At 38.4% G+C, this 25,035-nt stretch overlaps 4 protein-coding genes across 4 annotated transcripts; 1 reads left to right on the top strand and 3 right to left on the bottom strand.

The window, feature by feature from the left end:
• Positions 1-1,044: 1,044 nt before the first annotated feature.
• LOC108602799 (zinc transporter 7) lies at positions 1,045-2,883 on the bottom strand. Its single transcript, XM_017991022.2, has 4 exons — positions 2,639-2,883; positions 2,359-2,569; positions 1,853-2,287; positions 1,045-1,789 (listed from the first exon to the last, which is right to left on the bottom strand). The coding sequence occupies exons 2-4, from the start codon at positions 2,537-2,539 to the stop codon at positions 1,275-1,277; spliced, it is 1,131 nt and encodes a 376-aa protein (XP_017846511.1). The 5' UTR covers positions 2,540-2,569; positions 2,639-2,883; the 3' UTR covers positions 1,045-1,274.
• Positions 2,884-3,210: 327 nt separating this feature from the next.
• Positions 3,211-4,104, bottom strand: LOC108602804 (40S ribosomal protein S25). The gene is made up of 3 exons (XM_017991026.1): positions 4,020-4,104; positions 3,473-3,749; positions 3,211-3,404 (listed from the first exon to the last, which is right to left on the bottom strand). Exons 1-3 carry the CDS (start codon positions 4,020-4,022, stop codon positions 3,331-3,333), a joined length of 354 nt encoding a protein of 117 aa, XP_017846515.1. The 5' UTR covers positions 4,023-4,104; the 3' UTR covers positions 3,211-3,330.
• Positions 4,105-4,160: 56 nt separating this feature from the next.
• LOC108601315 (ice-structuring glycoprotein) lies at positions 4,161-8,321 on the top strand. The gene is made up of 5 exons (XM_017989214.1): positions 4,161-4,192; positions 4,257-4,596; positions 4,658-5,078; positions 5,133-6,914; positions 6,951-8,321. The coding sequence occupies exons 2-5, from the start codon at positions 4,328-4,330 to the stop codon at positions 8,298-8,300; spliced, it is 3,822 nt and encodes a 1,273-aa protein (XP_017844703.1). The 5' UTR covers positions 4,161-4,192; positions 4,257-4,327; the 3' UTR covers positions 8,301-8,321.
• Positions 8,322-9,061: 740 nt separating this feature from the next.
• Positions 9,062-18,832, bottom strand: LOC108604229 (dual specificity protein kinase splA). Its single transcript, XM_017993596.1, has 9 exons — positions 17,965-18,832; positions 12,241-12,935; positions 11,490-12,175; positions 11,214-11,433; positions 10,889-11,157; positions 10,674-10,835; positions 10,417-10,612; positions 10,267-10,353; positions 9,062-10,209 (listed from the first exon to the last, which is right to left on the bottom strand). Exons 1-9 carry the CDS (start codon positions 18,800-18,802, stop codon positions 10,033-10,035), a joined length of 3,330 nt encoding a protein of 1,109 aa, XP_017849085.1. The 5' UTR covers positions 18,803-18,832; the 3' UTR covers positions 9,062-10,032.
• Positions 18,833-25,035: the final 6,203 nt, after the last annotated feature.

Here is a 25,035-nt window from a genome sequence, read left to right as displayed (position 1 = left end):
TTGCATTGGTGCAATGACTCAGTCAAGCCATTGACCTTTGACAGTGACATGTGCAGATGCAATTCTGTATGGATGTGTCATGCGCAATGCTTTCTCTGGCGCCGGTGCTGGCATTTACCTTTGTCCCACTTACAGATTTCACATAACCTCAATCGAATGCAAGCATATTTTTATATTTTGCATTGACATTTCGTCTAATGCACACATACTAAAACATATAATAGGTGTTATCTTTCACATTTTTAGTCTGCCAGCTTGTCCACGTTTAATTTCGACTGCGATTATTGAACGTATACAAAAGCCGACACATGCATATATGTACATATGTACATGTGAATGTATGGGTGTAGCCGCACGTGTCTGGGTACCTGTTGGATCGCATTGGTATTTGGCGACAGTAGTACCTCCTTATATGTGTTCTCAGTTACATTTTCTACGTTAGATATTTAAGTATATTTTTTTAATTTACATAGTGAACTTTTTGTACATCAATACTTAAACATAAATTAATTTTTTTTGTGTGATTTTAAATTATAACACTGAGCAAATTACACTTTTAGTGCCAACAAAATAATTTAAATATTTTTATAGTACCCTATAGAATTCCAAACTAAAATTTAATACAAAGTAAATGAAAAACAACTGACCTACTTGGCTTTTAAACAAAAATCGATGCCTCTTGTAAAATATTTCTGTTTGCATTGCATTTGTATTTGAAATGTATTGAATCAACATTGGCCAGTTTTCAGTAAAGTATATTTTCAAACTAATAGTAAACGTATTTTCGTTCATAGAAATGTGAATAACAATTTTTATTTTTTGATTTTTTTAGTTACTAGTTGGCTTACCGATTGCATTTCGATTCTTGCAACATTTAATAATTCTTTTGAATTCAGTCAAGTTATTTAAAACAATTGTTTGTGTGCTGTTTAGACTTGTGGGTTTGTTCTCTCGTTAGAAAAACTCTTAATTGCATTTAGAAAAAAACATATAATATATTACAGTTAAACTAAGCTTTTATATAGGCAGAAACAACTGCAATTGTTGCACTTAGCTTGCTTTCTATTTTGATATAAGATTGGAATGAGCGCATTAACAAAAATGCACAATAAAAACGAATGGCATACTTAACAGATCATTTTTGCAGCCTACGAAACTTAAGTTTAGTTAAAAACACATACATACATTCATACAATACACACGCTGCTCAATATACATAGTTGGCATATCTTACATATGTATATCATTATTAGATGTTAGAAGCACCGATATCATCACACATAGTCGAGTTGTATGTAAATCTGCTTGACGCCAACGGCCTCGAAGATCATGCGCGTATGCGTGACCACATACGTGGGATCTACATTCTTGGACACCTCCAACTTAATAGCACCCACATAGACATCCGAGCAAAGCGTCCAAAAGTGTGGGTCTTGCACCGAATAGACACCTGCCAGGCCGGTGACCTTTTGATAACACTGCAACAGTGAGTGGTCCAGATCAGAAGGCTGCCGCTGCATTAATATCAGAATGGACTCCTTGATTAAGCCGAGCACGCTAAGCGCAATGAGCACTGCTATAAATATGGAGCAAATGGGATCCGCTATCATCCAGCCAAACATCTGCATAAGCACTGCCGATATGATGACACCCACAGATCCCAGTGTATCGGCCAGAATGTGCAGGAAGACTCCGCGCATGATTTGAGAATTACTACCGCTGCCGGTAAGATCGTGCGAGTGCCCATGACTGCCATGAGAATGTGAATGGCTATGGCCATGTCCGTGACCTAGAAACATTAAGAGTATAATGTACAACGAACTTATATGTTAAGGTATATATGACATTTTACCATTATCTAACAAGATTGTCTGGTGATCATGATTATCTATTTCGTTGTGATTGTGGGAATGTCCATGATTGGATGCACTGCTGCCGCCACCGTGCGAATGTCCGTGGCCACCGCCTCCATGTGAATGACCATGTCCACCATGATTGAATGCGTATATACCCACCAGATTTACAAGCAAGCCCAGCACGGATACTACGAATAGTCGCTCATGCTTAACTTCTGGCGGCTCAATTAGGCGCTCCACGCCCTCAGACAGTATAAAGAAGGCAATGAATAGCAAAAATAAGCTGTTCACAAAGCCGGCTAACACCTCGGCGCGCACATAGCCATAAGAGAACTTATCATTGGCCTTCCATTTCGTAATAACAGAGGCAGCAAGACCAGCCAACAACCCCGTGCAATCAAAGAACATGTGAAACGAATCTGAGATTAGACCTGTAAATAAGAAACAAGTGGTTGTAAATAATAGACAAATAGATAAGCATCTTGTGTGAAATTGGACTAACCCAAGCTGTTTGTCCAAATGCCATAGAAAAGCTCCACGAAGGCGAAACTTAAGTTCAACAGTAGAAACAGAAACAAATTTCTGGAATTGGGGTCTGCAAAAATAAGTCGCTTCCAGCTGTTTAATTTCTCCTTAATCCGATAGCCAAAATTAGTACGATCTTTATGTGTTAACGGTATCATGTTAGCGGCAAACCTAGCAATGAATTTGACCTAATAAAGCAGTAAAAATAACACTCATTATTGCTCATTATCACACGCTTTAAAACTTTGTTTGCATACGTGGAATTATCGTTGGATTTAGCTTTGGCCGCGCACTCAAAACACTTGCGGTTAAGAATTTCTCTGCGGCGTCGTCTTCGGCGGCGACAGCTGTATTGCGAATTACAGCGCGCAACGCTTCCTACTTCGTCCAGAGACAGTGCTGGCAGCTGTTTATACAAGTGTACGCAACACTTTATTGTATGAATTATATTATATTAAGAAGCACTTATAATTTAATTCATTTTGAAAAAGAGTTGAAAATCTGTAGCTGGTATCTGCTGTGTTGTCATCAAAATAGTACTCAACTAATAGCCATTCACCACGAACAGAGTTGCTCGCAATTTGACATCCGCACAAAACTATCGCTAACTACAAACGATAGTTCTAAATAATACAATTTTATTTGTAAGTTAATTCCTGCAAATAAGTTTTATTTCAGTTGAGGAAACCAAAAAAACAAATTTTGAAAGATTCAAATTGTAATGCTTAATCGGCGATGTTTTAGGGCTCCTAAGCGCTTGCAACGACTGTTTAAACAGCATTCCATTTAGCCAAAATAAGAAATAATAAATGTGTAACGCAAGTCTTTCTTACATCAAAAAGAAGGTTTATTCAACATTCTACCACACAGCAGAGTCATATAACTTTCCATACAATCAATGTTCAATTGTAAAAAATGAATGCGTCTCTCTTGTATCGTAAAACCTAGTTTACTCCCCATCACCCTTGGTTGCACGTGTGTAGATGACCTGGGAATGATGTTGCACGACCTGCTTGATCAGACCTGCAAGAGAAATCAAAACAGTTAATTGATGAGGATCTATAGATAATATTGTGATGATTGTTGCTTACCCTTATCGCGCAGCTCAAGCAGAGCACGCTTGGCCAGAGAGCCACGGATCTTCAAACGCTCAGACACAACCGATGGGGTGATCAGCTTGTAGGCAGGCACTTCCTTGTACAGCTTCTCATAGGTTGGCTTATCGAACAGCACCTGGTTGTTCAACTTATCCCTGACTTTGCCCTTGGACCACTTCTTCTTCTTGGCTTTGCCGCCACCGGAGCCCTCCTTCTTCTTTTGTGTCTTTTGCGGCTGCTTGGCCGACGACTTTGCGTCCTTCTTAGGCGGCTGCATTCAAAATCATAGTACAAACAAATTTATTAACTTCATTTCACTACTGTCTACATCTGCATGTCAAATGCTTTGTAGGTTATGGCCGCACTCATGTTTGTTTGTGGCAGATACTATTTGCGTTTTGCATATTTTAAGTGCACAAATTGGTATATTTCACTGAACAACACACGGGCAAACCAAAGCGACAATAATTTATTATCTCAACAGTCGTTTTCGCATATAAAAACACATTTTAATTAAAAAATTGTGCCCAGCCGAACTCACCATCGTGAAAACTCAATGCAAAAAGATGGAGGGCGGAAATCAGTAGAGTTACCACGCCATCTGAATACTGGAACAGTTGCACAGAGGTCTATCGAGTCTTTTAGCACATGAATATCGATAGTTAATTGAGGGCGGCAACCCCGGACTGAAGCGTGTGTTTGTAATTTCGTCAGGTAAGTTCATTTCTTAATTTTCCCATTTAATATTTAAGCATTTGCTTTAAATTGTGATTATCAGCTGTCATTCGGTTTAGCCAATATTCAGCGTGCACACACAATTTGCTGGCACCCGAAAATACAGCGAAAACAATGGAGCGTCGTTCAAGTCTTATCATGACCTCGCCGCGTCCGTCTACACAGCCAATTGCTGATTCAACATGGATTGATTCGACAAATCGACCAACACCACCGCACTTAAGATGGAATCTAAGTCCAAAGCATCGGAGTAGCTCTAGCGGCTGTTTGAATGTTAGCTCTTATAGCGATATGCAACAAAACAATTCTTTGCACCAGACATCAAGAACTAGCGTATCGAAATTAACGCGCCAAAAGCTGAATCTCAGTCAGTTGGACCCCGAGTAAGTAAACCAAGCTCAAATCTAAGCTCGTGTTTATATGTATGTGTTATTTTGTTTGCAGAACCTTTGCTGATGTACATAGCAGTGGTTTGACATCACGCATTGTCAAGTATCAACAGGATCAACAGGCCCGTGCCAATACTGGTGGACTGCAGCGTAGCATTTCATTCAATAATGTGTATAAACCGGTGACGCAAGCACGTCGAACTACTCTTGCTCCACCACTCGGACGCAAATCGCATTTGCCTTCAATTGCTATGACACGGATTGCGCCGCCCGAGCGCAGTTTTTACTGCGGAAACACGCTGCCTGGCTTGCTGCGCTCCAACTCATTGGTGGGCGTAGAGCCCAGTAATAGTGAGCAGCTTTTGCGTGAAAATCGCCCCATAATGCATCCACCCCCGCTGCAGCATGAAAGTGAACCCACACGCAGTGTGCTGGAGGAATTGAAAGAGATTTCACGCAAACGCATTAATAGCAGCGTAAGTCTGCGTGCAACACAAAAACTTTCTAAGGTTATAACATATTTTTCACAGGACATGCAGCAGCCCGATAACAAAACGAAAAAGACATGCAATCGCTTCGCTGATTTTGTGGATCATCCTGGGCCGTTACCACAGGTACATCTGCCCATACCCATGAACATGCCACCGCACGCTCAGCCTAGCTTTAAGCGCAATAGAGAATTGAGTGTGGCAGTGCCACTGGGAGTTTACCATTCGCCTCTGCTGTTGCCACAGCTGCAGCAACTCTTCCAACATCCGCCTACGCATGCCAACAGCGTTTCCCCGCAGCAATCGCCTGAGCAGCAAGCTAAGCGCCGGAATTGCAACTATAGCAATGACATAGCTAGCTCTCTAAGCTCCAGCAAGCCGCACAGCAACAAACGCAAACTCTACAATATGCGCCAGAAGTTAAGCCAGACAAACATTTCAATGCAGTCCACAAGTGCTGCCAACAGCAGCAGTTGCAGCAGCAGCTCCCCAGATACTTCACCTAGTCAACAGGCAGCTAAAATTCAACGCAAATACACGACAAGCGACTATGCAGCGGAGCAGCTTAGCAAGGCACAAAGCATGCCCATCACACCGTTGCCAGCTACACCAGCAGCGTCGGTACAAGCCACACTGTCAGCGCCGCTGGAGCAACAGACAGCAGCAGCAGCAGCGGCAGCAGCAAAGCCCAAACTCATTTTGTTTAATGCCAAGCAGCGACAACAAGCAGCAGGCACTGAGCGAACATTGGACTTCGATAGTCCCGACGTGGATGCCGGCGAATATGCGGGTATACAGTTTGTGCAGCCCAAGCAACAAAATTCGCTGAGCGGTAAGAATATAAGCATGGAGCGTACGCAAAAGAGTAAATTGGCATTGATGCTGAGCAGCCTGCGCGGTGAGATTTATCAGGATGAGCCAGAGCCAGAGCCAACGGCAACAACAACAACAGCTGCTGCTGCTGCTGATCAGTTGGATGCCTCGTTGCCGCCGGCCACAGCGTTGCCCACTCCAATAAAACCAATGCCAATTGCAGCCACAACAACTGCAACCGTTACAGCAACGACAGCAATCAAGCCTATTATATTAAGTAATGTCAATGTTACTCCTATGCCTGCATTTAATTTGCCAGCAAGCACAGCTGCAACAAGTTCTGTGGCTCCAACAACAATTACAACAAGCATATCGATGCCATTGCTGTCAGTTACTAGCACAGGAGCAACAACAACAACTAACATGGACGGCAAAGCGACTTTACCAGGCCTTAAACTACCTACAGCAACGGCAGCACCCTTGTTGACATTCAACACTCCGGCAACGACTACAACGGCAGCACCCGTGTTAACATTTAACTCTCCGGCAGCCACAACAGCGACAGCAATCGTATCCCCTACGCTGGCAACAACAAATGTTGCTGCAGCAGCCAGCGCGCCTGTGTTTGCTTTTGGCAACTTTGCAGCAGCAACAAAAAGCGCAACACCACCAACATTTGGTTTGACGGCCGTCACAGCAAACACCACGACAGCAGCTGCAGCTACAGCTACAACAACAACAACAACAACTGCATCAACAGCAGCAACTAGCAACACAGGCATGTTTGCATTTGGTGCTGCTCAAAGCGTAGCAACAACAACTGCAAGTGCGCCAATGTTTGCGTTCGGCAATGCAACATCAACAGCAGCAGCAACTATAACGCCTGCAGCAGTTACAACAACAACAGCGTCAGCTACGCCAGCAATATTCTCATTCGGCAGTCCAGCTGCAACTGCAACGCCTACGACAACAGCAGCAGCAGCAACATTTTCCATCAACAGCCCAGCAGCAGCAACAAAAACAACAACAGGCGTCACAATCAGCAGTAGCAGCAACAACAGCATGTTTGCTTTTGGCGCTAACAACAACAGCAACAACACTGCTAGCAGCAACAGCAATCCAGGAGGTTTTGCAAGTGTATTTAAGACACCAGCACCCGTAGGAGCAGCAGCACCAGCAGCAACTAACAGCGCAGCAGAAGCAAATAAATTATTTGGCTTTGGCAACACTACAAAGTTTACACCAGTCACAACATCAGCAATACCCTCACCTTTTGCAACAGCTCCAAAACCTGCTGCAACAGCAACGGTTGCGCCTATATTTGGGACTGCTGCCTCACCAATGTTCGGCACAGCAGCGACAACGCCAGCATCAACAGCAGCAACAAATTTGTTTTCATTTGGCGGTAGCACTGAGGCAAATAAGTCTGCAACTGCTGCACCAACAACAAATAGTGGAACTAATTTGTTTAGCTTTGGCGGCGCAGCTAAGGATGCAACAGCTGCCAGCAACACCAACAGTTTTGGCTTCAATGCGCAGCCCGCTGCTGCAACAGCTGCCAACAGCAATGCTTTTGGTTTCAATGCCCAGCAGACACCACAGTTTGGCAGCAGCAGTGCCAATAACAACAACACAGCCGCAGCAGCAGCAAAGCCGTTTGCATTTGGCGCAACAACACAGCAGCAATCAGCAGCGCCAGCAGCAGCAGCAAATGGTGGCTTTTCCTTTAGCTCTGCAGCTCAGAAAAGCGGCTCAACAAATTTGTTTGGAGCCCCAGCAGCTAATCCCACAACGGGCATTGTAAAGCCTAGCTTTGGCTTTGGTGCCAGCTCTACACCAGCAGCAGCAGCAGCAGCAACAACAGCAGCAGCACCAACAGCCGCTGCACCAACATTCGGCGGCTTTGGAGCAGCAGCGCCAACTAGCAGCAATCAAAACAAACCATTTGCATTTGGTGCTGCAACTAATAATTCCACAGCGTCGCCCATTGGTGGCAATCTATTTGCCAGCGCTGTTTCTGCTGCACAGAACCAAGCGAAACCAGCTAGCTTCGCATTTTCCCAGGCCGGCAGCAATTCCGCTGCAACTAATCCAAATGCCAATGCACCCTTTGCCTTTGGCGCAGCTCAACCCCAGAGCGGTGGCATGCCCAAGCCGTTTGCATTTGGTGCTGCTGCCAACAGCACGCCAGCTCAAAATCTCTTTGGCAGTCCAGCAGCGGCTCCGGCACCAGCTGCATCTACTGGTGCTTTTAATTTCAGTGGCATGCCAGGCACACCGCAGCAGCAGCAGCAGCAGCAGCAGCAGCCACAAATTAATGGTGGAAATATGTTTGCTCCACCCAGCACACCGGAAAATCGCCCCATTCGCCGGGCTACCAGACGATTGCAAAAATAGCGGGAGGCGAAGTATCTGAAGTTACCATAATATTTATAAAATATTAATTGTTTATAAAATATTTACTGAATATATATACATTGTTGTAAGAATAAAGTGTTTTGATTTACTCTCAGTTAACTTTCCCGCCAATGCATATAACATAATTAAAAATTAAGCAGATATTGATGAAGTTTGTAATATATACACGCAATGAAATGAATGAATTTTATTTAAATCTAGTCTTGAATTAAAACGCAGCTGATTAAATGGTTTTCCACTTTTATTAAAAGTTGTGTATGGATCTGTATAGTCTAGTTCCATAACGTTGTATGTATTAAGTGTTCGTGCGATTGCTTTTCTTTGTGTATTTTGTTGTTCTTTTGTTTTGTTGCTAACATAATAAAGTTTGTTTGACAAAGTTGTGTGTGTATGTGTGTGTGTGTGTGTGTTTTTGTTTAAAAAGTAGATAACTATAAAATTAAATTAATCATAAGTCATGTGGACGTGTACAGTGTATAGTATTGGTGTATAAGTGTTTTAATAAGTATAAAATTAATATAGTTATAACGTAAAGCAAAAATTGTACAAAAAGCATTAAGTATTGATATTAAAAGTATATGTGCACAAATAAATTAAAATTTGTTGTTTGTTTTTCTTTAGCGGCGAATGAACATTTAATATATTGCAAAGGTTTTGTTTTTGTCAGAGATTCCTCAATAAAATAAACAATTATCAATTAGAATTATTTGAAGTATAATACATACATACGCTCAGACATATATTATTTTTATGTTTATTATATATTGTTAACCATGCGCATATGCTAAGTAATGTTTTATTAAATATATATAGTAGTATGTGTAAATGTAATGCATATTTTCACAAGTGTTATTACATTTGTTGTATGTGTGTAGTTTTTTTTCAACTTTTTTTTTATGCTTTTCTTTTTAATTAATTTAGGTTTTAAAGACACGCAGCTTAAGCCGCTTTAATTCTTTATGTCAAGAGGAAAATGCTGCCTTTTGATTGATTATTCATACAAATATAAATGTAACTAAATTTAACTAACGCTTTTAATAATGTTGATTTGCAACTTGTTGTACAAGTATTTGTTTTAATAAATTTTTGTTTGTTTTTTTTCTTTCTCTTCAACTCCTTGTGCTACGAAACAAAGAAAAGTATTTTGTAGAAACATTATAAACATTTTTTTTATTAATTTGTTTGGGCCACTGACAAAGGTCAATGCCTCATATGTATCGTATTCTATAACATATAATGTATATGAGAGTGGGCGTAAACGAAAGTGGGCAGGGCTAAACAGTTTAAAGCCAAAAGAAATAAAAAGCTACTAACACAATTAATAATAAGTATGCATATGCCTAATTTTGTAATAGTAATAAGAAACTAAACAGTTGCTTCGTATCAATTGAATTATATATATATATAAGTATATATATATATAGATGTATAGTTATATCTTGGCATAGATGTTTGGCTGCCGCAGCTCACTAACATTGCTTGATTGTATTGGGTTTGCTTATAAACAACTTATATCATAAATTATATATGTAAATAAATTTTGTTTTAGTTATTACTTTATATATATGTATATATAAATTTATATATTTAATTATTGGTACGAAAAATTGTTGCGTTCAGTGTCCAGTGTGTGAATGTTGTTGTCGGTGTCTGTATCCTTAAGCATAACTTGCTGCTGCTGCTGCTGCTGCTATTGGTTGTCGTGAGCCTCTCACGCCGTCGCACTGTTGAGCAGCTGCAGCTTTACTTTGAGCTCCGCAAATGTTGGCCGCTTGGCTGGATTTAAATCCCATGCTTGTCGCATCATCTCATAGATCTCAGGCGGGCAGCCTTCTGGTGCTTCCATTTTATAGCCAACTTCCACATGCTTCACTACATCCGCCAAGGGCTAAAAGCAAAGCGAATTAGTTAATTATAAAAGTATATGAAAGCTACAGCTACATACGATTCTGGGATAGGGTACACGTCCAAAGCTGTAAATCTCCCACAACAGTATGCCAAAGCTCCACATATCCGATTTGTTTGAGAAACGCTGCCAAATATAAAAGAAATTTAGTTACAGCTGCACTTTGGTGTACCAAATTTAGCTACGTACGCCATTCTTAAGTGCTTCGGGTGCTGTCCATTTGATGGGCAGCTTGCCCACATCGAGATTATAGCATTCCTCGCGTGCCAAACCAAAATCAGACACTTTGGCCACACAGTCCTCTGAGATGAGCACATTACGTGCGGCCAAATCTCGATGCACAACCTTTTTGGCCTCCAGATACTCCATGCCTGAGGCAGTGTCGCTATAAAAATACAACAAATATATAATATAGACTTATAGCTATATAGCTGCTGTTTGCTTACAAGGCGAAATTGATTTGATCCTTTTTGGTTATGTGCTGACGCCCACGCGAGCGCAAATAATCAACCAGCGATCCTTTGCTCATGTATTCCGTAACCAAATACAAATGCTTACTGGTGAATACCAGACCAATGAACTTGACCAAGTTCTCGTGCTCCAGCGTGCTGTAAATAACAAAAATAAGTATAAATAAACGCATTGTTTGTTAAAAACTTACGTCATGACCGATGCTTCGGCTAGAAACTTTTGCACAGCGCCCTCGTCCTTAAGCATCTTGACAGCGACCTTTTCATTGCGCAGTATGCCCAGCATGACATCACCAAACTCGCCCTTGCCAATGCTCTCGCGCAGCTGCAGCTCCGACTCGGGTATAACCCAACCCTTGTCGACAAACTCCTTTGAGTTAATGCAAAACTCCTGCTTACCCAACTTGGGCAAACATTTAATGAGCTGTGTGCACAGTCCATCCGCATCAGCCTCATAGTGCTGCCAAAACAAATTAGTTAAGTTCTGACTAACAAATGCAGAGAGCTGCTGCTTACCGCTACCAGTTGTCCCAGATTCTCAAAGTACTCCTCATCGTCAATGGTTAGCTTGTTCTCCAAGTATTTAACGCGATAGTGCTCCACCTTGCCCTGAAAGCAAACGCACAGCGTGTAATCACCGGGAAAATTCGTGGACTCGCGCACCAGGAACAGCCCATCCTCGCGTGGCTGCAGCAGATGCTCAGCCTCGTCACGTGTTATGCTGCCATGGAACCAGCTGTAAGTAGAGAGCATTAATTAAGGCATGCCAAATCAATATGATAGCAAACTTACGGCATTGCATTTAGTTTAACTTCACATTTGCGCAACTGTTGCTGCTGGGTTGCTGTTGTTGGCGACAGCGAGTTGTGATTCATGGCCGTTGTTGAGCCACTTGTCCATTTGTCCATGCTGCCGCCAACGACGCCGCTGGTGCTGCCAATATCGAAGCTATGCAACGATGTGGACATGCCTGTCGTATTTGCATTGCTGCCGCTAGTGTTGTTGTTGTTATTAATATTGCTAGTGTTGCCTGCTGTTGCGGGCATATTGCTGTTGTTGCTGCTGCTGCTGTTGCTGCTGCTGCTTAGCGCTAAACTCTTTGGAGGCAGTGCACCCACTGGTGCATGCAACGTTAGCGAGGATGACATTAGATTGCCGCTGCTGCCGCAATTGGCCAATAGCTGCATATGCTGCTGCTGCTGTTGCTGTGTTACAGCAGCAACAGCTGCCGCTGTGGCATTAGTTGCAGCACTGGGTGTGCCACTTGCTGCTTGCTCTGCCGCTAATGTGGGCGCCGGCGCAAATGTGGATAATATGCTATGTTGCTGCTGCTGTTGTTGCGCTGTCGTCACTTGTTGCGTCTGTTGCGTTTGGTTTGGCGATTTGGGCGCATGATTATTGATTAAATTATGACTATTTAATGCATGTGATGAAAGATGCAATGCTGACGCTGCTGCCGCCGCTGCCTGTGACGCATGCTGCAAAAAGAAAAAATAAATTGAATTAGTTTTTATTTATTTAGCTGCAAGTTCATTTTACTTACTGCACTGTTGTCGCGCTGTTGTTGTTGTTGTTGTTGTTGATGATGATGATGGTGATGATGATGTGGCGGTATGCTGGGTGGCACTATGTGTGGCTGGGATTGGCTGAGCTGCTGCTGATGCTGCAGCAGCGATGGGCCAACCATGCCCATGCCAACGCCTACGCCCACGCCCATGGCATTTGGCTGTGGGGCAGGTCGCTTATTGTGTCGCAGTGGCGCTGTCGGCGGCATTTGATGCCCGGTCGCCTGCAGAAACCATGGATCACCCGATGTGGCGCCAGCAACTGTGCCCGCCGTTGTTGCTGCCGCTGGCTGCGAATAGCCGCGATGATGTCCAACGACCGTCGTTGTTTGTCCGTTTGTCTGTGTGACGGTCGCGTGACTGTTCATATCCTTCAATTTACAGCTGCCACCAACGGCTGCCTGCGCTTGTTGCTGCTGCTGCTGCTGCTCTGCTGCTTCACCTGCTGTTGCTGCTGTGCTCTTCCTATTGCTATTTTTCAAAGTGTGCACCACTTCCGCTTCCTTTGTCGCCGTCGCCGCCGCCGCCGCCGCAGCTTGCTGCTCGAGCTTCAATTGCCCCTGTTTGATTTCAACTGTTATCAACGATCCCTCGCCAGCTGCCTTTGCACTAGTTGGCGGCGTTTGCTTTACTTTTGCTTCTTTCTCTATCAAACTTGTGCTGTCTGCTTCGTCTGCAAAAATACAAATAAAAAACGAAAATTTGTTTAGTCAGCTACCAATACAGATACAAACAAATATGTTAATCTAATCACAGCACACACACACAGACATACACAGCTATTGTTAGTTAACAGTTCACACAATAAATAAAAGTTCTGTATTTGCTTTGCTTTAAATTAATTCTATAGAACAGCTGCTAATAGGCGTTCAAGTTCAAGTTCAATTTTCATTTATTAGATGAGTAAAGCTTGCTATAAGTTTTATAGAAAGCACTAGAGAAATATTTATTTATTTATGTGTTTGATTATTATAACAAAAGAAAGCGAGTGCTAGTACTAAACGACTTACTAAAGAAATACATTTCTGTATTAAAAATAAAATGTCTGCATTAATTTAAGGTCTTACACTTATTAATTTTGTATATTAAATGAACTTGAGTTGCTATAGAATATTTAAAGAGTACAACTTTAACTTCACATTTAGCTTAAATTTAAATACTTTTCATAACATAACTTTCGCTCTGATTTAATATTACAGCTGTAGCTACGCAACATTTTATATTTAATAAGTATTGACTACAATTTTATAATAAGCATATTAAATTTTAAATTCTGATTTAATTGTTGCATATATTTTTATTAAATTGTAATACTTTTCTTTGCTATAACTTGTTCACTTACAGAATTATCTTTGGCACATTTTACTTTTAAAAATTCATATCAACTCTGCTTCACTTTGAGCTAATCCAACGCACGTTTCTTACAATCTAAACATTAATAAAGAACTCATAGACATGGTCAGGTATTGTTTACACACACACACACACATATATATACATTTACGCATTTAATTGCTTAGCAAATTGTTTATACTACTGATGAACTCATGCCGCATGCTAATCAACTAAACAAGATTCAAATGAAAGGCACAAATTACATAAGTGCGAGATTTTGGCAACTGGTATGTATATATTTGTAAGCTACTGTATTGCCAAGCGCTACGCATTAAATAATGCGATGATTCAGCTTCAAGTCTTGGCATTAAAATTCTCAAGCCATCAGCATTTGAGACTCTGTGGCTATAAATTCTGAACGAGTTAAGCCTTACTCACAGTCTCTGCTACGTAATTGTGTACAAATTAATTTTATGTAAATTCACGTTGCTTGTGCGGAAACGTTGTTTGCTTATAGAAAAGTTCTTAATTTTTGTCACGGACTTTTTTTTTTTTTTAGCGTGGGAGTAGCTTTAATTGTTGTGAAAGGTTGGGCCAATGATCTAATCAGTTCAAAGTGTAACAGCATAACGAATTGTTTTTTATAGTTTAGCATCCCTATATGCAAACTGACCTTGCAGAGAGAGAGAAAACATCTGCAGACTCATGCTATTGCAATTATGTAGCTCTGGCTTTTGTTTATTCATAAATTAGCTGAAACATGACGCTACGAAATTGGCTTAAACTGAAAACTCAAATATTGCAGCCATTGTGTGTTTCCTGTTTGAAAGTTAAGTTAACAATTGTAAGCACTTTAAGGTTTTAGATTAGCCTGTGGCTATATCGATTTATAAAAAGAAAAGATTCAGTAATAGTCGAATACAAAAGATAGTGTTAGATAAAAATTATATAACAAAACTATACAAGTAACAAGTAAGTCTTTGAATGGCATATTTATTTATAATTAACTTAACTAAGCAACTTAATCTAATTTAAAACAATTAAAACAAGCAATTTCGCCTTTCATATTAAATTTTAAACTAAGTTTCAGACTAAGCTTAACTCTTGTAAGCTAAAGAGTTTAACTGTTGACTTCTTTAACCTTGCACAGAGTTTTGGCTACAGCCTATTTACACTTTACATGCTTCATATAGTTTAAAAACATGTCACATGAGTCATTTAGCACAAGCAGAATAAACATTTGCACGCTAAGCTGACGCAGCAAGTCCACTCATTGTTAACTGAGGATAAGGGCGCTATATAATTATGTATATATGTAAGTTGTCATACGCAGCGAAGCGATAACTAGCGAAAATAACACTCATTATTCTGTTGAATTTCTTGTATTTTTTGGTAATTATTTTAGACACTTGTTGCTTCCAGCTGATAGTACAGTTATCGCTTTAGCTTAAAGCACGCACAAAACCTATAGTTTAAACAATAATTTTGTTGCAAAATGCTCAAGTGATTGTTAAATAAAAGAAGAACCAGCAATAAAAAAAAAAAGCAGCAGCAACACAAATTGCCAAACCAAATTGCTCAGTTGTTTATAAAGTTTGTTGCCCAAGCTTCAAAAGTATAAACAAAGGCCGAAAATAAAATTCAAAATACACTGTGCGCAATTAAATTGTGTGAAAAATGATTTTTGAATATTTATTAGCTGATCTTTGTCAACAACAAAAAGTTCAATGATATACCGGACATAAAAATGAAAAAAAAAAATACGAAATGCATAAAATGATTCATTGCAAATTTTTATGGCTTGTGAGCTGCTGGGCATATACTTAAGCAATGCACTGTAGTAGGAAGTACGTATGTGTGTGTGTGTGTGTGTGTGTGTGGGTGTCTGAGCAAATGCGCAGTACCTGCATATATGGCGATATTATTGGATGAGCCCCAGCGAGTGAGGTAATACTAATTAGCTTGTGCATACGCGTGTGGCAAAATGCAAACAAAAATAAAAAACAAAAAAAGATGGCAACGGATTGCAAAAAAAATTTCAATTAACTTGAAATATTTGTTATGCACACACTACACTTATTTACTAATAAACTAACTAAAGGACAGTCTGCTTAAATAGCAAAACTTTAATGACAGCTGAATGGCTACAGTAGCGAATCGATAAACGATAACTAGCTTATTGTTAAAATCGTCATTACCCGGCAAGTAGATTCTAATTTATATTAATGTTGAACTCAAATTCGTAATTTTGGTCATGATTAAATTTAAGTTTAAATTAACACAATGTAATATTTTATTCAGAGATCAAGTTTTGTTATTATATAATTATATATTTACTTAAGCTTATACATATTTGTTTTGGTTAAGATAAATTCGACAATTTTTTCTATGTTTTATATTAAATAAGTTTTATATTCATATTTTTGTTAATATTAAACATTTTATATACATTTTAGTAAATCGGAGCTCAAATTTGTATTCAATTTCCAAGTGAAAATTTAAAAATCAGGCGAACAGAATTTTGTGGGCTATAGGCAATTATATTATATGAATTTTATAACTATTTTAAGCAGTTATATATTTTTAAAAATGAAATTAAGAAATATGTACAAATTACTGTGTCAGACATTGCCAAATAAAAAGCCTAAGAAATGTTCTCTTTTTAGTTGTTTATTGCTATTGTTGCAACAATGAGTTAATACACACAAACTTTGTAGTTTGAGGGTCAATAACAAAAGCATGAGAAAACGCTGCGAAATGTTGTTGGACAGTTGTGCACCTGACACGCTTTTATTACTGACTGACTTTGCATGTTGTTATTGTTTATTTTAGCCAACATTGCAGGCTTCCTTCTTCCTGCTAGCCGTGTCTGCCTTGCGGTTTTCCTGCCATGCCATGCAATATATATATATATACTATATATGCAAATTGTTTTTGGTCAAAGCGCGCAGCGAAGCGAATTAAAGTTCCTCTGTGTCTACTGCTTGGTGGGATAGCAGCGTCATTTGGCCATGACACGCCATTCATAGCAGCCAAGAGAGCTTCATCATCAGCATAACTATCATTATCATATGTTGGTAGCTTTTGTTTTGCATTCGTTGCTGCTTCTCCTTACGAACTACTTACAGTTACAGCTCTATTCTCTGGCTTTTATTATTTTACACTTTCCAGCTCGAAACTATATATACAAAAGTAATTGTGCCCCCCCTCAAATCGAGTGTGTGGTTCCTTCCTCTTTGGCTGGCAAACACAATGAGGAAGCAATACAAAAGATTCTCACGTACTTGTTACCTCTCTCTCTATGGATGTTGCACACTTTTTGCTTCCTCAGTGTAGATTATAAGTTTAGTTAGTCAGACTAACGGTTAAGCCTAACCTAGTCAACAGACTTTGATTTGCCAATTGCACAATTCAATTGCAATTGTTGACATATTGGTTAAAAAACCTAAAACCCAACATCAATGTCAACTGAAAACTAAAAAGTGAATTGTTTTAGCTTTAGCCGAGCTTAACGGTTCGTAATTTTATATGCAGCGCACTTAGATCTTGCGACATTGGGGGCACATTGGGGGCTTTTGCTTTTGGTTTTTAATGCGGTCCGAAACACACACTCAACACGATTATATTGCAGCAAGGAAGATGCCGAACCGCAAAACTGTATAAATATATACAAAAAATAGTTGAATACGTTCTAATCACGTTAAGCAAACTAGCTTGCAAAATATTTATATAAATATTTGAAATGATTTTGTTAAGCGATTTATTGCAAATTGTTTATGTAGTAAGTTTTAGTAAATTTGATTTGATGCGAGTTAGTTTTGTATTGGGTTTAGACTCTGTACAAAAATTACACAGCAGGCTTATAAGTCGATATAACAAAAATCAATAACAAACAGGTCTAAGTTTATTTTAGAATCGTAAATTTCTCGCCCATTTGCTACATTTGGTTCAAAATAAATCGTATATAATTAATATTTCTTAAAAGCTGCAATGTATAAATAAATAAACTCATGTATAGACAATTAAATTACTAAAAACATTTCATGTTTGGCCCTTGCACCGTTTCAAATATTTAATATTTCAAAAATATTTTGATTGCTAAAATATTCTATTTATAATTTAGTTCGTTGTTTTTATCTTGACAAATTCTTATTCAAAATAAAGTTTAAGTTTGTGTTTTCCAGAGTTTATTTTGGAATAAATTTGTGTCTTCCCTTTTGTCATATTTATTTAAAATTAAGACAGAGTTCTCTAATATCGACTATAGCCGTCTGTGCTTTTCATATATTTATAGTTTTGAAAGATTTCAAAAAATTTTGATTCGAAAAATGTGCTATTTATAGCCAAAGTATTATTGCTATACTAACCGAACCAGTCGTCAGTGCTTATGGGCGGCAGCGATTTGCTTTTGTTGCTAATACAGTTATTCTTATTAAGCACTTTAATGCTATTGTTATTGTTATTAATTCTGTGCTGTTGTTGTTGTTTTTTGCTATCGCTGCTCATACGCTTAGTATTTTCTTTGGTGTTGCTGCTGTGCTCAGTTTTGGTTTTCGCTATTGTTGTTGTTGTTGCTGCTGCTGTTGCAGTTGTTGATTGAAATCTGCGCTGAGCGCTGCGCAGAAAGTTCAAGAGGCGTACATCAATGGGCTGCTGTTGATGTTGCTGATGCGTGGCAGCAATTGTTGCTGCTGCTGTTGGCGCATATTTATCGCAAAAGTAAAACTCTTTGCGTTTGGCTGCGTTTGGTGCATAGGCCGCACTCAGACTGCTGCTGCCACAAAGGGGCAAGGCACGGCGACGAGCTTTGGCAATTAACGGTGCAGCATGCAACGAAACGGTTTCTCTATGCCCCAGACTGCTGGCGCTGCGCGTTAAGCTGCTGCTGCTGCTGCTGCTGCTGGCGCCAACGCCGCTCTGCTTGCACCAATAGACGTCCTTGCTGCCAAAGTAACAGTAACGCCGTCGCGTATCCTGGCGACTTGCCACACTGCTGCGTGCGTTCTTCTTGTTGTTGTTGTTGCTGCCACTGCTGTTGCTTCTGTTGCTGCTGCGGCTGCTCCGTGAGCTTTGCGAGTTGTCGCTCTCGTTGCTTAGACTGGTTGCCACAGCAGTCGGCTCGCTTGGATTCGCTTGGGTGGGCGTAAGATACGAGTTGGATTGGATGAAGACTCCATCGCAGGTTATTTTAATTGTTGTCACCATGTTATCAACAGCATTTCGCTTTCAATATATCACACTAGACATAATTGGTTTATTTATTTAATTTAGTTTAAATCATTTTATTTTAAGAGCTGCTGGTTTAGTTTTTGATGGCGCATGAGCTTTTAATTAAATTGAATTTAACTTGTGTCTTCAGTTTAAATGTATTCATAATATATGCTTCAGATATGTTTTTCTATAATTATTACCCTCTTTTTAATTAAATTTCAATATAAAAACCTTTTTTAAACAATTACGTAAATACGAAACAAATCAAATACGAACAAGTTCGCAGCTTTAGTTCATGTAAATAACTGTCTTACTCCTATTATATATCTATCTATATATCTATCTATCTATATATCTATCTATCTATATATCTATCTATCTATATATCTATCCATGTTATATATCTATCTATCTATCTATCCATATATATATCCATCTATCTATCTATCTATCTATATATAGTGCGAACATCCATTTGAACCAATCTAGTGATGTACTCCCAACTCTTTCTCAAACTCTCAGGCACCCTAATTTAAAATTTCAGAACAATAGTGCTCTTAGTCAAGCTTTTACACTATTTTTTCTGCCTTGCTATGCTGAACTTTGTGTTTAAATTGAGGCTAATGCCTCAGCGCACAATGAGCACTGGAAAAATTGTTTTCGTTTGTAATAATACTAATTAAAGTTTGCTTTTTTTTTCGATTCGGTCGCGACAGCAGCAAAAAAAAGCAAAGAAAAGGAATCAGAAAAAAATCAATAGCAACAAAGTAACAAAAGCCACACTGCATTTAATGATAATAGAAGAGCAGAGCAGCGGCAGCAGCAGCAGAAAAAAAAAGATTAAAAATTTTTGCAGAGAAAATGAGAAAAATATAAAAAGCAGACATTGCCTTAATGTCGCCGTCGATGGCGAGAAGTGTGTGCTCCATATTTGGATCGAGGGAGAGGCAAAAAGCAATAAAAGAAAAAAAAATAATTGGTCTGCTGTGTGTGATTTTAGTTTTGGGCCTTAAATTTGTCATGTTAACTGTATTAACAATAACGATTCAAGTCAAAAACTTTTTAGTTGTATTTTTTTTTTTCTGGGTTGGGAAAACACGAATTAAGTTTGCGTCAATTGAATTGGCATTAACTGGCAAATGTGGTTAAGTATATACAATATAAACATATATAGGTTTATATGTATGTAGGCATGAAAGAAAAACAATTTGTGCAAATATTTTTTTGGGCGTGGGAGCGTTGAGCTATTGTTACAATTCTTATTGTTAGTGTAACGGGAGCGTCATTGTTGTTATATATTTTATTCAAGGCAGGTTTTAAAACAACAACAACAACAACAAATCGAATGCACGTCTTATGGGAAAGCAGGTGAAATGCGTGTAGATACGAAAGATATGCAGACAATGCGCAGATAATGTTGTTAATAAGTAAAGAAGAAGCAGCAGCAACTTTACTTTAAAACAATTAAGACATGCGCGTTGAGCTTTCAACAACACATGGGATTAATAGAGATAACAATTAACAAGAGTACAGTGTTGACTTCTAGTTGAATTTAAAGAAGAGTAACTGCACCTAAGCAACTTCTATATACACTATATATAGCGCAAAAAATAGCAGAACTTACATACAAACTTTGATTGCGCTAGCTCTTCTAGTTTCTGAGTTTTCGTTGCTCATACAGACGAACATAAAAAATTCAAATGAAACTAAGAGCACAACTTTTCTTGCGCTCTCTTCAAACAAGCAAAGAACACAAGCCCAGCTCGTTGAACTTAATTATTTATGTTAATTAGGCATTTGAGCACGTGGAAAGCGATTGCTTATCGAAACTCCTAAAAATTGCTGTTGACTAATTCAAAAATGGAGCAAAGGTAACAGTCAGAAAAGCGCATAATATTAAAAACAACAATAACAAGTGACACAACAAGTTATAAGTTTTGTGAAAAGCGAAAACAAAATAAAGCTACACAAAAGAGACGAAAAATCTACCAAAACCCTAAACTTGAGTAATAATTTAAAACAATAAGACTATAAAAAACAATAAAGAGCAAAACAAAGGGGGGGCAAAAAGTAAGAAAAACAAATGCGTGCAGCAGAGAGCGGCGGATATCCTCAGATACAATTTATTTATATATAAAAACTTGTAGTTTTTTTTGGTAACTAGCTAGCGTTACCTGTTGCCAAATATGCATGAAAATATATAAACAGACACACATACATGCATACATATGTTGGTATGCGTGTATATTTATTGCAGGTTTTTTATATTTCAACGCGCGTATAGTGAAAGTTGCCATTTTTTGTTGGACTTTAGGGCGTACCATGATTAAAAACAAAAAAACTACAAGACGTCGACGTCGCGGCATTTAACATTAATTAATATGTTACATATGCATAAAACAAAAAAGCGAAAATCAAGTGAAAATTAGCTACGATAAGCAAACATGCCAGACTATGCGCTGAAAGCTGAAATATATAAATAAAGCCTTTATCATTCCAATATATCACTTATAATTTTTCATATCTCAAATCTTTATATTCATTTAATATGCCATTTAAATTTTGTGTTTACATTAGAGACTTGATTACATCTTTAGTCTCAACTTCAAGCTACCCTCTTCTATTTTTTTCTATAGTGTATTAATAAAAAAACGTGTGAAAAGAGAAAGAGCCAAGGCAAAGAAGAAAAATTAAAAATGCAATAATATGCAGCGCATGTGCAATTGAAAAATGAAATGCGCCATTGGCTTGTTGTGTTTGTCTATTAACAATTAACAGTTTGAAGATACGTTTGGTTATTTGTTGGGTTTGTTTGGGTTTTTGAGCTTCAATTTGTTTTCTAAACGTCGCTGTGTGTGTGTGCGGTGAATGTGAATGGCAAAGTGTTAGTTGCATGCATAAAAAATACAACTATAAAAAATTATTTCACTTGTCTGGAGCTTGAAATTTGTTGCTGTCCACTTTCACTTGGCTTTTGGCCAAAGCTCTCATCAGGATGATGGCGTGGATTAAATTCGCGACGCGACGCAGTAAAAGAAAAAGAGAGAGAGAGAGATAAAAACTAGTTACAGTTTCCAGGCGCCCACAAAATAAATAAAACTAAGCGCGATGACTAATGCGCTGGAAAATTGCAAATCGTTTTGCTTTTTTCTTAGCCTTTTTGCTTTTTTTTTTTTGGTAACTTTGAAGTCTGCGCGCATTTTGTTGGCAAATCTTGTTTTTATTTTTTGCATGCCAGCACGTCGCCAAAAATAAGCGTATAAATCAATTACAAGCGCAATTTGTGTAATATTGTTAAATTGCCAGCAAAACTAAATGTACGGCAGTATAACTAAATTTAAATATTTGCGCCCTTGTATAACTTACAAATATTTTAAATCTTCTTACATCTAAGCTGCTATCGTCTAAATTTATATAACTTTTGTACTATTGATTTCACTTCTATGCGCTAAAAATTAAATAAAATCGTTAGCTAATCAATGAATTCACCCAAAACCTATAATTTAGATGTAGATAAAGGTCATTGCGCCATCAAAACTAAATAACAGCTTGAAGCTTCAAGTTCACAGAAAATAGCAGAAATTATATATATCATCATTATAATCACGTTTCGCCATCATTCGTACAATTTATCAAAATAAATACCACTGACGGCTTACACAGCTTTGCAAATATTTTTCTTTCTTTGCTTTTTATGCTAATTTGCATTAAACAGCTGATTGACACACACACACTCTTAACAAATAATAAGTGTTTTTGTTATTTATGCATTGCATAAATCATAGCAATTTGCAATTGATTATTATTATATGTTTTTATCACGCGCGGCGCGTGGTTTTTATTTAAAAGCTCAACGAACCGTACCGAACCGAACGTCTTGCATGCACATTTCAAACTAAACTTTACTCTTAAGCTCAACAGGTGATGAAGCAAGCTGCAAGCTTTGCCAAAGAAAAAAGAGAGTGAGAGCACGCAAGCGGGCGTGTGTAAGCGTCTCAAGTCAAGCTTTATGCGTGCAGTTAATAGACTGCATCACTCTCTCTCTCTCGCTCTCTCGCTGTTTCTCTTAAAATCTCTTAGTCTCTTAGTAGTTTTTATTTAATTTCAAGAGCAACTGTAACACATGCTCTGCTTTAGCTTTAAATTAATTGCCAAAGCATTACTAACTGCTAATGGATAAATACATTGCTCAATTTTGTACATTTACACGTATTTGGATGTTTCAAGTTTTGTTGTTGCCTTTACCGTATTTGTTGCTGGCACAGTTTGTCTGCTATATTTCACAAAAGTTTAAGTATAATTAATAAATACAAGCACTTAAATACTTGAAGTGAATCAAACCGCATCAGTATGTCTTATTTTATTTGCTTCATTTATGTGAATTTACCATCTGCTTTGTGCATTAGTTCTAATTAGATTTCCGTATAATTTTGTGCGCATTTTTTTGTTTATCTTTTGCAAAGTTTGCACATCTCATTTGACTGAAGTAGAACGCAGCTGACTTAAAAATACACTCTGTCAACTGAATTCATTCGAATATCAATACAACCAAAATGAAATAGTTAACACAATATTAATAAATGTTGAAGAAACACACACAAACATTTGAAGAGAACTTACTGTTTACACTATCGAGATTGTACTGTATTTTGCAAGCTGGCAGAGTTCACTTAAATTTGCTCACAGCCAACAGAAGTGCACTTGATGGAGATAACACTGACGTCATCTGTATTTTTAGCATGTAGCTTAAGGAATGCGAACAACAACAACAATGTGTAATTCTAAAACAGAGCCTTCCATGAATGCTAAAAATAAATGTGCGTACAAATATCTGCGCATAAATAAACAAAATGCGAATCGAGTGAGCTTAGGTCAGAGAAATTCTGCGCAAAGAATTATTTTTTTGCAATATTTTGTTATCAATAATAGCAATAAACATATTGAAAGTTAGGTAATTGAGATACACGTGTATCTAATAATTATAATTAACTGAGTTATTATTATTATGAGCTCTATAAATTGCTCTAGTTTATTAAAACTAACATTATCTTTATAGCATTGCTGATGAGCAAATTAGTGCAGCTTAATTAAGAGTTACAGATTACATACAAGTAATATTATTATTATAACTCACAATCAGAAGAAACAAAAGCAATAAAATGCAAACTGCAGATACTTATCGATCAATGCAAACGGGCAAAGTTCACAGAAGTGATGAACTTTAGAATGGAAACTCTCTTACACACACACACAAACAGACTACGCCCACACACATGTAGTGCAATTATACAAATACAGGCACAAAAAGCTTTTTGGACTCTAACGTGTGTGCGTCGTGACGTCAGCACATGAGCAATGTTTTTGTTTTTGTTTTACTTCGCGAGAGCGAAACGAGAAGCGACACACACACACCACACACGCATACTACGACGGAAATGCACAACTACGAATTGCGATACGCTTCGGTTATTGCCGTTAATTAATATTGTTGCTAGCTGTTGTTGTTGTTTGTTGAATTTGGTCATTCATGGAGATGCCGCTCGATTTGCATGTGTGTGCGTCTGTCGGTGTGTGTGGAGCCTTGTTTGCCTAAAAGGGAACAACAACAAAATTGCGCGCCATTGGAGCGCAGAGTTGTAAAACGTGTTTTTGTTTTGCTGCTGCTCTTGTTGTTGTTGAACAAAAATGCGTAGTTCATTGTTGTTGTTGCTTTTGGCGCCCGCTTGTTTTTGCTATCGTTTTTGTTATGATGTTTTTTTTTTTGTAGCCTTATTTAATATACATAAATGTTAAAGTGTGTATTACATAGATACTTATGCACAAAAGATTTCTCGAAAGCTTGCATATACAATTCTATAGTTTGACCTCAGACAACACAACGCACAAAAGCTTGTTTTGAATTTTTAAACTAAATCTTTGTTGTTTGTGTGTTTGTATCAATGAAAGTCGAGCGTCGATGTTTTGCAAATTTTTCTTTACAGTTGTGTTGACATCAGCGCAAAAACTTTACGCAATAGTCCAAACAGTTAATAATGAAACACACACACACACACACACACGCACAGAAGCTCAAGGCAAAGGCGCGCCCCAAAAGCACGCAAGCAGTGCATAGAACAGCAAAGAGCTCAAGTATTAAATAAAATTACTTTTGCAGAGACGTATTGCTTGTCATTCAGTTTGGCTTATATCCTTTTTCGGCAAGCTTTCGTCACTTTCACCAACACACA

The sequence above is a fragment of the Drosophila busckii genome, chromosome 3R (genome assembly GCF_011750605.1).
Source record: "Drosophila busckii strain San Diego stock center, stock number 13000-0081.31 chromosome 3R, ASM1175060v1, whole genome shotgun sequence".
Taxonomy (NCBI): Eukaryota; Metazoa; Arthropoda; class Insecta; order Diptera; family Drosophilidae; genus Drosophila; species Drosophila busckii.
This window is presented reverse-complemented; position numbering and strand designations above follow the sequence as displayed.

Bases quoted from the DNA above. Each gene is read 5' to 3' on its own strand.
- LOC108604229 (XM_017993596.1), bottom strand. From the start codon at position 18,802: ATGGTGACAACAATTAAAATAACCTGCGATGGAGTCTTCATCCAATCC. The intron at 10,836-10,888 runs GTAAGTTTTTAA...TGTTATTTACAG, and splicing joins GCCGAAGCATCGGTCATGAC to CACGCTGGAGCACGAGAACT. The intron at 10,354-10,416 runs GTACGTAGCTAA...TATATTTGGCAG, and splicing joins CCGAAGCACTTAAGAATGGC to CGTTTCTCAAACAAATCGGA.
- LOC108601315 (XM_017989214.1), top strand. From the start codon at position 4,328: ATGGAGCGTCGTTCAAGTCTTATCATGACCTCGCCGCGTCCGTCTACA. The intron at 5,079-5,132 runs GTAAGTCTGCGT...TATTTTTCACAG, and splicing joins GCAAACGCATTAATAGCAGC to GACATGCAGCAGCCCGATAA. The intron at 6,915-6,950 runs GCAACAAAAACA...ACAATCAGCAGT, and splicing joins CCATCAACAGCCCAGCAGCA to AGCAGCAACAACAGCATGTT.
- LOC108602799 (XM_017991022.2), bottom strand. From the start codon at position 2,539: ATGATACCGTTAACACATAAAGATCGTACTAATTTTGGCTATCGGATT. The intron at 2,288-2,358 runs GTTAGTCCAATT...TCTTATTTACAG, and splicing joins CATTTGGACAAACAGCTTGG to GTCTAATCTCAGATTCGTTT. The intron at 1,790-1,852 runs GTAAAATGTCAT...TAATGTTTCTAG, and splicing joins GACAATCTTGTTAGATAATG to GTCACGGACATGGCCATAGC.
- LOC108602804 (XM_017991026.1), bottom strand. The intron at 3,405-3,472 runs GTAAGCAACAAT...TTTCTCTTGCAG, and splicing joins GCTTGAGCTGCGCGATAAGG to GTCTGATCAAGCAGGTCGTG.